This window comes from Macrotis lagotis, chromosome 6 (assembly GCF_037893015.1).
Source record: "Macrotis lagotis isolate mMagLag1 chromosome 6, bilby.v1.9.chrom.fasta, whole genome shotgun sequence".
In the NCBI taxonomy this organism is placed as follows: Eukaryota; Metazoa; Chordata; class Mammalia; order Peramelemorphia; family Peramelidae; genus Macrotis; species Macrotis lagotis.
Window position 1 is genome coordinate 47317363 of NC_133663.1, and position 13564 is coordinate 47330926.

At 37.1% G+C, this 13564-nt stretch overlaps 1 protein-coding gene across 1 annotated transcript in view; it reads right to left on the minus strand.

The window, feature by feature from the left end:
* Window positions 1-1411: 1411 nt before the first annotated feature.
* CPA3 (carboxypeptidase A3) overlaps window positions 1412-13564 on the minus strand; it is a 35453-nt gene continuing 23300 nt past the window's right edge. Inside the window, exons 10-11 of the mRNA XM_074191118.1 lie at window positions 9130-9214; window positions 1412-3467 (exon numbers count right to left, since the gene is read on the minus strand). Of these exons, the coding sequence (XP_074047219.1) occupies window positions 3268-3467; window positions 9130-9214 (285 nt within the window). The 3' untranslated portion in view covers window positions 1412-3267. The remainder of the gene's footprint in view (window positions 3468-9129; window positions 9215-13564) is intronic.

A 13564-nucleotide genomic window follows, 5' to 3' on the forward strand; every position in this document is an offset into this window, starting at 1 on the left:
TTTTATTTTTTTCTTCTCTCTCTCTTCCCCTTCCTTTTCCTCCTCTCTTTTTAAAATTTTTTTATTTTTTGTTTTATATTTTTTTAGATTTTTCAAGGCAATGAGGTTAAGTGGCTTGCCCAAGGCCACATGGTTAGGTAATTATTAAGTGTCTGAGGCTGGATTTGAACTCAGCCTCCTCTCTTATTCTTTCTCCCTCTTTGTTTTTCTGACCCTCACTCTCTCTCCCGTCCCATCTTTATCTCTCCCTCTCTTTTCCTCTGCCTATCTTGTCTCTCTCCCTCTCTTCTCTCTATTTTCCCTCTATACCTTGGTTCCTTTCTCTCTGATTCTCTCTCTCTCTCTCTCTCTCTGTCTCTCACTGTCTTTCCCTCCCTTTCTCTCTGTGCTCTCTCTCTTATTCACTTCTTTTCTCACTTTCTTTGCCCCTCTATCTCCCTGTCTTTATGTTTCCTCTTCTCCCCTCTGTTTTTCTCTCTCCTCCCTCTCATTTTTCCTCTTTCTCTGTCTCTACCCCACTCTCCCTTCTTCTCTTTCTCCTCTTTTTCTCTGTCTCTCTCTCCCTCCCCCTTTATCTCTTTCATTTTCTCTTCTTCCTTTTTTTCTTCTCCCACCTTTCCCTTTTTATCACACTGTCCCTATGGCTCTATCTCTTCTTCTCTCTGTCTCTCTCTTCTTCCTCTCAATGCCTCCTGCTTTTCTCTGTCTTTTCATTTCTCTTTCCTTTTCCTCTCTCTCCCCATCCTTTCTTTTCTCTCTCTCCCCCTTCCCTTTTCATGTCTCTTTGCCTCTCTCCCCTCTTTCTCTGACTTTCTTTCTCTGTTTCTCTCTTTCTTGTAATTTTGATTTTATTCCTCTACTTTCCTAGTAAAATCTTGTATAGATTTCTTTCAGTTTCCCATGATCAGAAAATACCTTATTCTTAGACAACATTCCCACCTGTCCATTCTTTTTTGAGTCTCCAAGACTTGCAAGAACTACAGGTTTAGCAGGTGCTCCTATACTAGAAAATATCTGTAATAATTCAAATCCAACATTCCTACCCCATCTGCTTCCTTTTTCTCTCCCTATTCACTTATGTTATCTCATTGAATGAATTCATCTTACCTAGACAGGCTAGGATACTTTTGCCCTGAAAAGTGATGGATACCAAATGGTCAAATACTGAAGGAACTAGTTAAACTCCTTACTTCATCTCTCTGAAACAGTCTTTACTTTTGTACTTGCATTGCTATGGGGATTCATTTTAATCCATTATAAACACTTTGAGATGATGACCATTTCTGTAGCTCAATTTCTATAGTGCTGACATGGCATGTTGCAAAGACAGAACTAAAGAAATGCTTTGGACTAATGATACTTGCATGATGTGAAAAAAAAATTTATTAGGAAAACAAATAGACTGAGTAAGTGAGGTTTTCGGTCACATTAAGAAAAACGCAAAGAATTTTGCATGTGTTAACATTTATTTACCAGCTTTATGAATTTTCCATATCCTGAAAAAATCTTCATGCATAATAATGCTTTGGGTTCAATGCTTCCATCTCCAGAAGAGAAGAATTTTTTCCTCCAACTAAATGTTGTCATTTAAGTTATTTTGGGGTGTGTGTGACATGACATTCTGACAGGTCATTAAATTACCAGAAGTCCCATTCTGAGATGTTCTCCCAATTCCTCCACTGGCCAGATAGTCAGCTGAGGAGTGAGTAAGAAAGGTGCAAATTCTCAGAACGTTCTGCAAGTAGTCCAAGTAGATTTGCCTTGCTTTGGCAGATAAATGGGAGTTGCCACCAGATTTAATGGTGAGTTTGGGTTTCAGGATCATTTATAATCCATAGAAATGAATCCTGGAAGCTCAAAGAAGTCAGTTTTGTAGAATGCTTAGGGAGAGCACTTCACCCAAACTCTTCATCTCTCAAATCCCGAGCAACCTGGGAGTGGTACCCAGGTGACTGGGAGATATATCTTATACTGCTGTTTCAGGCTACGGGGAGATCTACCTGAAAATCGCCCACCCCATATGGCTTAGAGGATTACCCTTAAAACAATCTTTTCCAATCAGTTCTCCTCTGAGTCAGCTTACATGATAGTTCAGCTCTCACTGTATCTTGGCACATGGCAGCCTAGAGCATTGGCAGGAAATCTTGGCAAAATATGGCAGATTGTAAATTCCACAAATTAATGAAAAATGTGATGGGGAGAATTGGCTTGAAGATAAGAAACAAGACTTTCCATCTTTCCATTTACAGAGCATTTTATTTTCTAAATTAGCAGCTTTGCTGCTATAGAGAGATATAAGCCATAGTTAATCTAATTCAGCAAATATACATTGAGAAATTAATATTTCAGGTGATTCTTAATAGAACAATAAAATCTATAGTCATTTCTTAACTGTGAAAGAAAGCACAATTTAAGAAGAATCTTAATAGATGTATCTTTTTTCTTTTTTTGCAAGATAATGGGGTTAAATGATTTACCTAAGGTTACACAACTAGATAATTATTAAGTATCTGAGGTTGGATTTGAACTCAGGTCCTTTTGACTCCATGGTTGATGTTCTATCCACTGCACTACTCAGCTGCCCCATTATATTTATCTTTTAAAGTTTTAGCATTTTAAAATTCTTTTTTAGTGGAGGAAAGAAAGGGATACACTGATGTATTTGCAATGTGATAATGAAACTAAGATGGGAAAATGTTATTTGGGAGGAATGGAAAGGCATACTTTGGACTAGATATTAAGTGCTCTGAGAAAGAATGTGAGCTTTTGTCACTAATTAGCTACATAACTTGGCTTCATTTTTCTGGACTTCCATTGCCTCATTGGTAAAACAAAGAGGTTAGACTAAAGGATCTCTGAAGTCACAGAAAATTCAAGTAATCTCTGAATCTAATTTTTTTTCCTGGAGCCCACTGCATGCAGGGAAGAGATAGCAGCCCCTTTTAGACTGTTTAAAGCAATTTGTATGTATGTATGTATGTATGTATATGTGTGTATATATATATATATATATATATATATATACATATATAATCAGAATAATCAACTCTGCAGAATTCTAAGAGACAGCCATTGCATCAAAGGGATTTCCCCCCCACCTTGATTCAACTCCCTTTGCTAAGTTGTGTACAATGGCAAGCAAAAGCTGAGTTAATAAGACTTGAGCATAAGCATTTTCCTAGAGATAAGGATAATTCATTAAGGGTTAAATGAGATTATTATGGAAGTTACATGTATCTATTACAATGAAAAGAGGAATTAATTAGCTCATTTCAGAATGGGAGAAGGATTTTTGAGGACATATTTGGCAATAGATTTGACAGCCAACATGGTCTCTTTACAGGTTGCCTTTATCTGAGATTCTGGGAGGAGAAAACCATATTTGCCTTTATCTCGGAGCTCGAAAGCAAATGAACGCTTGATGCCAATGTTGTAAGCCCAGTCTGTAGATGAACCTGAGGTTGGGTCTGAAAAAAATAAGCATTATATTAGAAGGAACTATTAATATTTTTTCCCTAAGAGGAAATAAACTGGAGCAAAGTTGGTAAAATATAAATATTATCTATTGCATTGATGGAGAATGTTGGCAGTATGTGATAACCAACCCCTACCAAGGGTAATAATAATAATAATAATAATAATAATAATAATGTTGACCAAACAACTGAAGTATTGAGGAATAAACTAGACAGCTTAACTAAGGAGCCAACTCTTCTCTGTGAGGTTATTTCACCCAGCATCTTGTTTGGTCAGAATCGAAGCAAAGGCATGCTTTTAGTGACTAAAATAATACAAACGGGATAACATTTTAAACATTCTTGATATGTGTCTTTGACTCCATTCTACATTGTCATGTGTCTACACACACACACACACACACACATCCATGTGTTGACTGATATTGGAGCAATTTTAACTTTAAATTATTTAATCGATATTAGTATTAGAATAAATTCATATTCCCTGAACTAGACAAGAAAGGGAAGTATTTTATGAGTGTTAAAATGAACTTGACAAAGAACAGCTGATCAGTTTATGGGCAGCTGGGTAACAAGTGGACAGAGCTCTGGTCCTGAAGTCAGAAAGACTCATCTTGCTGAGACCAAAAGTAGTCTCAGACACTTACCGGCTGTGTGACCCTGGGCAAGTCACTTCACCCTTTTTGCATCAGTTTCCTCATCTGTAAAATGAGCTGGAGAAGGAAATGACTCACCCCTCCAGTATCTTTGCCAAAAAAATCCCAAATGGAGTCCTGAAGACTCAGTCTCAACTCAACAACAGCAACAAAAGTCTATCAGAAATGCTGGCCCTAAAGAGGTTAAGAAATACAGTAAAAGGGGAAGTCAGCTAGCATTTATAGCATATCTACTGGGTGTTAAGTGTTTTGTTGGCGTTTTTATTTTTCAGGCAATCAGGTTAAGTGATACAGTTAGTAAATATCTGACTCTGGATTTGAATTCAGGTCCTCTTGAGTACTGGGTCCGTGCTCTAATCAACCCTATTATTATCCCTGTTTTTTTAGAGTTGAGGAAACTGAGGCAGGCAAAGGTTAAGTGACTTGCCCAAGGTCATATAGCTAGTATATGTCTGAAAATGAATTTGAACCTAGATTTAAAAAAAAAAGTTGGTCAGAGATAATTTAAAGAGAGGACCACTCACCTAGATCATAAAAATTTGATAGGATCACAGATTTTTGAGCTTGAAGGAACTTTATAGGCCATTTAACCCATCTCCCTCATTTTATAGCTAATAAAACTGAGAGACTGATAGAGCTGAAGTGATTTGTCTGAGTTCCCTCAAGTAGTAATTCTCCAGTTGGAATTTAAATTTAGGTTCTTTGTCTCTCAGTTCATCACTGTTTCCACTGGAGCACATTGCCTCCATTAAAGTGTTTAAAAAACACACACACACACACACACACACACACACACACACACACACACAGACAATGTGGATCATAATACATGACCCTGATATTCCGTTTTCCAGGTGCAGTGTTCTTCCAACTATACCTACACATCAGCTGCCTAAACCAGATTCATATGGAATCACAGGGTCTAGGTAGATTACAACCTGCAAAGTGGGAAAGTTGATGAAAAAGGATGGTCAGAGGGAGCAAATGCAGTTTTTAAAGGACACAGGCAATCTTTATTCAATAATTATGGAATGAACATCAATGAAGTCATATATGTCATTTCTTAATGAACCTGGGCAAGTCACTTATCCTCATTTTCCTCAAATATGCACATATATGGGGAAGGGAGAGAGAGAGAGAGAGAGAGAGAGAGAGAGAGAGAGAGAGAGAGAGAGAGAGAGAGAGAGAGAGAGAGAGAGAGAAGGAATTTTACCATTAACATTAAGATGGAAGGGAAATATCTTTATGATTAAAAGATCAAATGTATAAAATCTGTTAAACCAAGATAGCTATAGCCTCTCATCTTCCTTATGATCAGTCTAATGATATATTTATTTAACTGTGTTCCTTAGAAGCTTGACTTCCCAAACACAATCCATCAAACTCTACAAATACCCTTTGAAGATAGGAATAGCCCTCAAAGAAAATCATTAAATAAACATGCCCTTAGGCAAGGAAAAGAAACTATAGGCTTGAACTTCCAATAAATGTTTAGTATTGAGGAGGATGAAGTAATGAAATGTCAACACACACAAAGTGCTGATTTGTTGATGAATATTATCCAATTAATATCAGCAACAATACCACTACTTACTTAACCAGTGTCCCAAAAGTCATAGTGCATTTGATCCTTAAATGGCTTAAATCCATTGAGACTTTTATGGTACTCACTACGTTTCTTTATCAGGGAAGCTATGAAATCATTGAAGTACATTTCAAAATTCTTGAATTTACGTTTCCCCATGTCCTTTAAAACGTCTTCATTGCTAAAATCCTTTTTCATCAATTTTCCCACTTTGCAGATTATACTCTATCTAGATCCTCTCCTAACTCTATGATTCCTTTTTCAAGTGGATGGTGGGTGCAGTGGATAGAATACTGGACCTGGTGTCAGGAAAACATGAGTTCAGATCCAGTTTCAGATGTCAGCTAACTTTGTGACTCAGGTGGCACAGTGGATAGGGCACTGGCTTTGGAGTCTGGAGGATCTGAGTTCGAAGCCATCCTCAGATACTTGCCACTTGTTGGCTGAGTGATCTTGAGCAAGTCACTTTACCCTGACCGTCTCACATTCAAGGCAATCTACAGTCCTCCTGATTCACATCTGGTCACTGGATCCAGATGACTCTGGAGGAGAAAGTGAGGCTGGTGACTTAGCATAGCACCCCCTCACTCAAATCCAATTCATTGAGTGCTTGTCATGGCATCACCTCCCTGATGTCATGTTCTTTTTTTGAGAATGAAGGTCAAATGTTAATTTTGTTACCTTGGGCAAGTCACTTAATTTGTTTTCCTCAACTGTAAAATGATGCTATTGAAAAGTTCCTATGTCACAAGGCTATGGTGAAGAACAAATGAGACAATATTTGTAAAATCTCAGCAAAAAGTCTGGCAAATTGTAGGCTCTATGTAATGGATTATCCTTTTTCCTCTTCCTTACAAATTTGATGTAGAGTAGTTGACATTTGTATAGAACTTTAGGGTCTTACATGTTTTATTTCATGTAATCACAACAGTCCTGAAGGGTCGGGAAAACTGCGGAAATGGACATTTGGAAAAGCAAGGAGATATACATACAAATGGCTATGACCTCTCCCACATTACTACTCATTTCAGGCAGGGAACATCAGGGCGGTTAGAATAGTGGCATGTGGATATACTTTTGAAAAACCTTGGTCAGTTTCTCTCTTGGTAGTCCCAGGTGCCCTTAACCATTAATTTCTAGAAATTGTTAGGACTTCAAGGATTATAGAGAGCATTTTTATTCCCCACAGAATAGCTTTTTTTTTCTATGAAATTTCCCATTTGGATTAATAGTACTAGATGGAGAAGATATGCATTAATGGTAGACAGTCATTTGTTGCAATTTCCCCCTAATAATGCACTGAGGCTGAGAGAAATCTTTTTCCTTTTATGATACACAATGGCAATTGTTACATTTTCCAATCCTTAATTTGCAAAGAAAAGCTATGGAAGGTAGAAAGCAAGAGTAGACTTAGAGAGGCAGCTGCAGAAAATGTGCATCATTGCAAATAAAATAGGTGGAATGTAATGGATGGCTTCTCATTTATCTACCTGTGTGTCTGAAGCTTCATCATCAAGGTTACACATTCTGGTGCTACTAAAGTTCAACAAAGTATTGGACTTTGATAGACAATAGTATCACAGAGAAGATAGAGGAGGGTCCTAGAGTTTATCTAGTCCAACACCTAATTTTCAAAAGAGGCAACAGGATTTTCCAATCAATAAATGTTTAAGTACCTAATATATATGACAGGAATAAAAAAGGAGGAAAAGATAGTTTCTGTCCACAAGGAACATTGAATTCATCAATGATCAGTGAAGTATCTGTGAAGCTGTGATTTGGCCAGGGTCAAAGAGGTAAACAGTAGTTCTGGAATTTGAATCTAGATCTTATGATCTCCAAATTTTGTATCCTTACTATTAAATTTTGTTTTTTAGTTTTTGCAAGGCAATGGGGTTAAGCGACTTGCCCAAGGTCACACAGCTAGGTAATTATTAAGTGTCTGAGGTTGAATTTGAACTCAGGTCCTCTTGACTCCAGGGCTGGTGCTCTACCCACTGTGCTACTTAACTGCCCCTACCTTTCTATTACATTTAAACATTTGCAATAAGAATGTTTGCTGATTCTCAAACATTTTAGAGGGTAGAATACCACTGATTGGGTGCTTTTAAAACTGAATGTTGCACTTTTTTAAGGATTTTTTTAATTAGGAGCTATTCATAGGAGCATATCAAACAGGTAGTAAATTATTCTTGTGTTTATGCTTATTTGATTGGAAATTTACTTGCTGATTTTTAGAAATTCCTATTTTTTTTAAAATAAGGCAATGGGGTTAAGTGACTTGCCCAAGGTCACACAGCTAGGTAATTATTAAGAGTCTGAGGCTGCATTTGAACTCAGGTTCTCTTGATTCCAGGGCCAGTACTCTATCCACTGTGCCACCAAGCTGCCCCTGAAACTCCTATTTTCTGAGATACTGAATCATAAGGGAAGAAAGTTAAATAATCAGAAAAATATAACATCATATTGAGAAAAGATATCCAGAAAAACCTAGTCTATTAATCTGATGATTTTTAATGGACATTTAGTGAGTTCTGATACAGATGAGGAACAAACTGAACTAAATTAGAGAGCACAAATGACAATGGATTTTGAAATCAGAGAATAAATATCTGTGGAAGTTTGGGAAAATCACCTTACTTCTCTCATTTTTTTTTAGGTTTTTGCAAGGCAAATGGGGTTAAAGTGACTTGCCCAAGGCCACACAGCTAGGTCATTATTAAGTGTCTGAGGCTGGATTTGAACCCAGGTACTCCTGACTCCAGGGCTGATGCTCTATCTACTGTGCCACCTAGCTGCACCATTCTCTCATTCTTAGTATTTGAATTAGCTCAAGTATTCTTAACCCTTTCTTGGGGGTGGGATGCACTATTCTACAATTGTATCCCCACCATGACAGTCTGGCGAAGCTTATGGACTCCTCGGCATGTTTTTAGTTGTATAAAGCAAAATAAGTAGGATTGCAAAAGAACCAATTATATTAAGATAGTTTAAAAATTATTTTAAAATAATTTTAAAAATTAAAATAATCCTAAAAGAAATAAATAATTACATACAAAATATTAAATTAATTTAAAAATAAGTAAATTATTTAAAAAATTAAAATACTTTTAAAATTAAAAATTTAGAATAAATAAATAACTTAAAAATTAAACTATTAAAAGTAATTTTAAAAGTAAAATTTCCTCATTCAAGTTTATAGGCCTCCTCCCCTTGAAATCTATGGATTCCCAGTTAAGATTCTTAGGGAAAGATGGTTCTTTATGGCTTTAAATATGATGACGCATCAAGTGACAATAAGAGCATTAGGAATATACCTTTCATTTCCAAAGTATATAACTCATTATGCCATGCTGCCTCTCAAATTGCCCATTTATTAAAAGCAAAACAGAACAAAATGATGACTTACAAATTGTTTTTGCAATGGATCCATAGACATATTGTGTTTCATATCGAGTTGCTAACATTTCTGTGGCAATTCTGGAAATTTTACTCTGGAGGAAAAAGAGAAAAAAATCTACTTAGCATCCAAAGAATTCAGTAAAAAAAATCAGTTAATAGGTAATCTGGCCTATCTAGAATACTTTCCAGTAGTACATGTCTGTGCAATGTTTATACAGCCTGTACATCAAATGATTTCTATTTATTCAATTCACCCAAATAAATTAATAAGCAAGTATTTTAATTAATCATTTACTATGTATCAAGAAGAGGTATGATTTATGAATCAGTCCCTGCCTTTAAGGAGTTTATATTCTATCAAGGGAGGCAACATAGACTTGTAGGCCATAGTATGTTTATTGTTGTTCAGTTGTGTTCATGATCCCATGGACCATACTATCTGTGGAGTTTTCTTAGCAATGCTATTCCCTTCTCTAGTGGAAAATGACTTGTCCAGGATCACATAGCTAGTAAGTGTCTGAGGTCAGATTTGAATTCAGCTCTTGCTGACTCCAGACCCAGTGGCCTAGCCACTAAGCCACCTAGTTATGTCCAACAGTGTAGTAACAGCCCTGACTCTCTCCATGGTCTGAGTCTGGCTCATTCATCTCACCTGTATACTTTGGCAAGTAGGCTGATTGCCTGTGGTGAAGACTCTTTGGTTACTACTTTAACTCTCAGAGTCCTGGGGTGCAATAACTCTTCTTACTAACATTATAGCCCATAAGCCCCACTAGTATATTTCCCATGGATAAATCAGCTCCTAATTCTCAATTAATCTTTTTTTTTTTTTTAGTGTTTTTTTGGCAAGGCAATGGGGTTAAGTGGCTTGCCTAAGGCCTCACAGCTAGGTAATTATTAAGTGTCTGAGGCTGGATTTGAACTTAGGTACTCCTGACTCCAGGGCCAGTGCTCTCTCCACTGTGCCACCTAGTCACCCCGTGCCACATAGCCACCCCATTCTCAATTAATCTTAACTAAAACATCTACTGAAAATAAATAAAATAAGGATATGATATTTACATATCATTCCACTAATAAATCTTGATGAAACCAAAGCACATAGTATATATTGGGCAAATAGAACACATTTAAAGTTCTAGTGTATTTAAGACTCATGTGTAATGGATATCTACGTCCAGTGAGAAATTTGTTGTTCTCTTTCTCTAAAACTGTCCATGAAATTTTGAGCAAATCTTTGTGTAGACCAGAGGCCTCTATTGCTAATCTCAACTGATAAACATTATGCTTTCCAGAATCCTCATTGGTCAGGAGGTCTCTGTCGATCCTCTGGGCTGCTTCTCTGCTTCCAAGCTTTTCCTCTGTTCAGTTAGATTTTCTGTAATCTCATCGCTCCTGGTTGGTGTTTTTCTAATACCTATAGTTGCACCAGTGACATCCTCTATTTCCTAAGCTAAGAAAAAGCAACGAACTATATTGTAAAAAGGGTTTTCAGTTCTACTCCTTTGAAGGCTTTGACTTCACTTCTCAACAATGAAAGAGCCAATGCAGAGGAAATAGCTGCCATCTTTTCTCTTCTCCAAATTATTAACCTAAAAGTCCTAAATTTTCACATACAAACCACTGAAACAAACCGTGTTCTTTAATCTTCTATAGTTTGTCTTATGCAAATAGCAACTACTGTTTCAGAATGGTTAGTGAGGTTTTAATTCTGTTACTTAGGAGCCCTGAACAGAATTGTGCCCTCTGCAAGTGAACTTAACTGCAAGTTAGACTTAACAACTGGCTTTTTCAGAAGCAGCCATGCCCCATACAAGGGAACAGTCAAGGGTCACCCCCTTACACACAAACGTGAAGAAAGAATACAAGGTAGTTTTAGGAGAGGGGTCATTAGCAGTACTCCCTTAACCTCGTCCTTCCCTAATCATTGAACCTGCTTTTGAACAATGAACATTTAAGCAAAGCCAACTGACACAGCTTGACTATTTGACAATCTAGGCCATATTCCACATCTGCTATTTCTTACCTCTCTAGTGAGCACTCCCAGTTCTACAGACTGTGATTATTCACCACAGTTCATCAGAGTTCAACTCCTTTTCGTGTTGTTATCAATTATATTATTTTGACATTGTGTACATTGTTCCCTTGACCCAATACCCTTTCTATTGTGCCATGCTGCCTTAATCTCATGTGTAAGAGTTCTCAAATAGAGAAGATCAAGAAAACCTTCATGAAGAAGGTGACTCAAGCTGAGTCTTGAAGGAAACCAGGTATGTCAAGAGGCCGAAGTGAAGAGGGAATGCAATCCAAAGGTGGCGGTACACCCAATGGAAAGGTATCCCTTTTATTCCCACTCAGTGTGGTCTTTCTTGCTTAATCTTTCTTTTCATTCATAAGACTTCTCAACCCCTAAAATACTTCCTTCCTCTAATTATGGGGCATAAGTAGGTAGGATGGAGGAATTCTTTCTTTCCACTTTTTTGTTCCTCCTGTTTTCTTGTCAATCCTTAAGCCTCAAAATTTTTTTTGCCACTTATCGAAGGGCCCTGCAGTTATGGAACTGATGTCATTGATGCTTCTCTACCACTACTATTATGAACTAACACTACTACTGCTTCTCCCCCCAGAGGGATGATTTTCATCCTATTTGGAAATGCTTCAATAGAGCAGTCTGTGAGATGTGCATCATTACTGAAAAGAAACAGAGCAGAATGGCATTACTATAACTTCCATGATCTTTCTTGTTTTAAATATATATATATATATATATTTATTCACATCTATATGCATACATATGGCAATATGTTTATATGTAGTCAATAGGACAAGTTACCGTGTTTCTCCCCAATTATTATACAAAGTTCTTTTTTTAACCAAGAAGAATTTGGGTATTTGTGAATGTGTATCTTTTTTTCCTTCTGCAGTCTTCTTTTGAAATGAAGCACCAGTTTTAATAGTTGGTGAATCTTTTGCATAGAATCATAAAAGCAAGGATTTAGAACTGGAAGAGATTTTAGTGGCAATCTAATGCAACTCCTTATTTTACAGATCAGGAAACTGAGGCCCAAAAAAGCTAAATGGCATTCTTAAGGTTACATAGATAATGAGCATTAGAAGTGAGATTTGTGCGCTGATAGATAGAGATCATTTTTGCCATACTATGCTATGAGTTAATGTCGGCAGGTTCTTTGGTCTAAAGTTAGCTGGTACATGATAATAATAATTGCAGACTGTTGAAATTTAAACTCTAATAACTAACAAGATGTGAGCTAGAACTGATGATTGGGGATAGAATTATAAAGAGCTATTTTTCCACAACCTAAAAGATCACAAATGGTCATATTGCAATTGTTCTTGAGTTGTTTCATCGAATCTGACTCTTTGTGACCCCCATCTTTGGGATTTTCCCTAGGCAGACATACTGAAGTGGTTTGCCATTTTCTTCTCTCAATCATTTTACAAATAAGGAGGCAAAGAGGGTTAAGGGAATTGCTCTGGGTCACACAGTTAGTAGATATTTGAGGTTGGATTTGAAGTCGGGTCCTCTTGGCTCCAGGTCCAACATTCTATCCACTAGGCTGCCTGGCTGCCTAATACTACAAATACATACCTCAAAATAACATTAGAAACTCAACTAAAAAAACTGTCCTGGTGATTTTCACAGATTTTCCCCAATTGCCTGGAAACAATAATGATTGGTAAAACTTGAGAACAATGTCTTTAAACACAAACAAAAATCAGAACTATGATTTTATCTATGCAGGGATCTGCCAGTGTAGTGTAGACCCTTCTTTGTTCACACAGGTCAGCTCCTTTCCTAAAACTTATAGTTTTAGAGTTGCCTGGAATCCTGGGAGGGGAAAGGACTGACCCAGGATTACATAGCTGGTATAGGTGGGAGACAGCACTTGAACTCAGGGCCTCCTTACTCTGAGTCTGGCTCTATTTATGATGCTCTGCTGCCTTTCTTAAGAGCAATGATTTTAAAAGATGCTCTTAATAAATAGCATCATTTCCAAGCTGCAAAGTAGCAGAAGTTTTTAAAAATACTTACACCTTGCAAAAGAGGTCAAAATCAGGAGGGAAATGGATGAGGTAATAGCATCCTAGCTGTTCTGTCTGCTCCAACAATTGCAACTGAGGATGTTTGCAGGAAGCCTCTAAATGAAGAGGCTATGCTCTCATTTTTTCATCTAACTACAAAATCCATGATTTTCTCCATTTATTTGCTCTAGTCCTTGGAACATTAAATAAGAGAACAATAGCAGGACAGTGACTCATCCCAGGGACATTTTTTAATGTCATTGGAAAATATGAGCAGAACAAGATATAATAATGAAAGAGAATGAGGAAACAATGAGTGACTGTCTGATGTTGTGCAGAGATATTAGACTCGAGGCCAGCAACACTCCTAGAACCATCTGAGTCTCATTAAGAGGTAA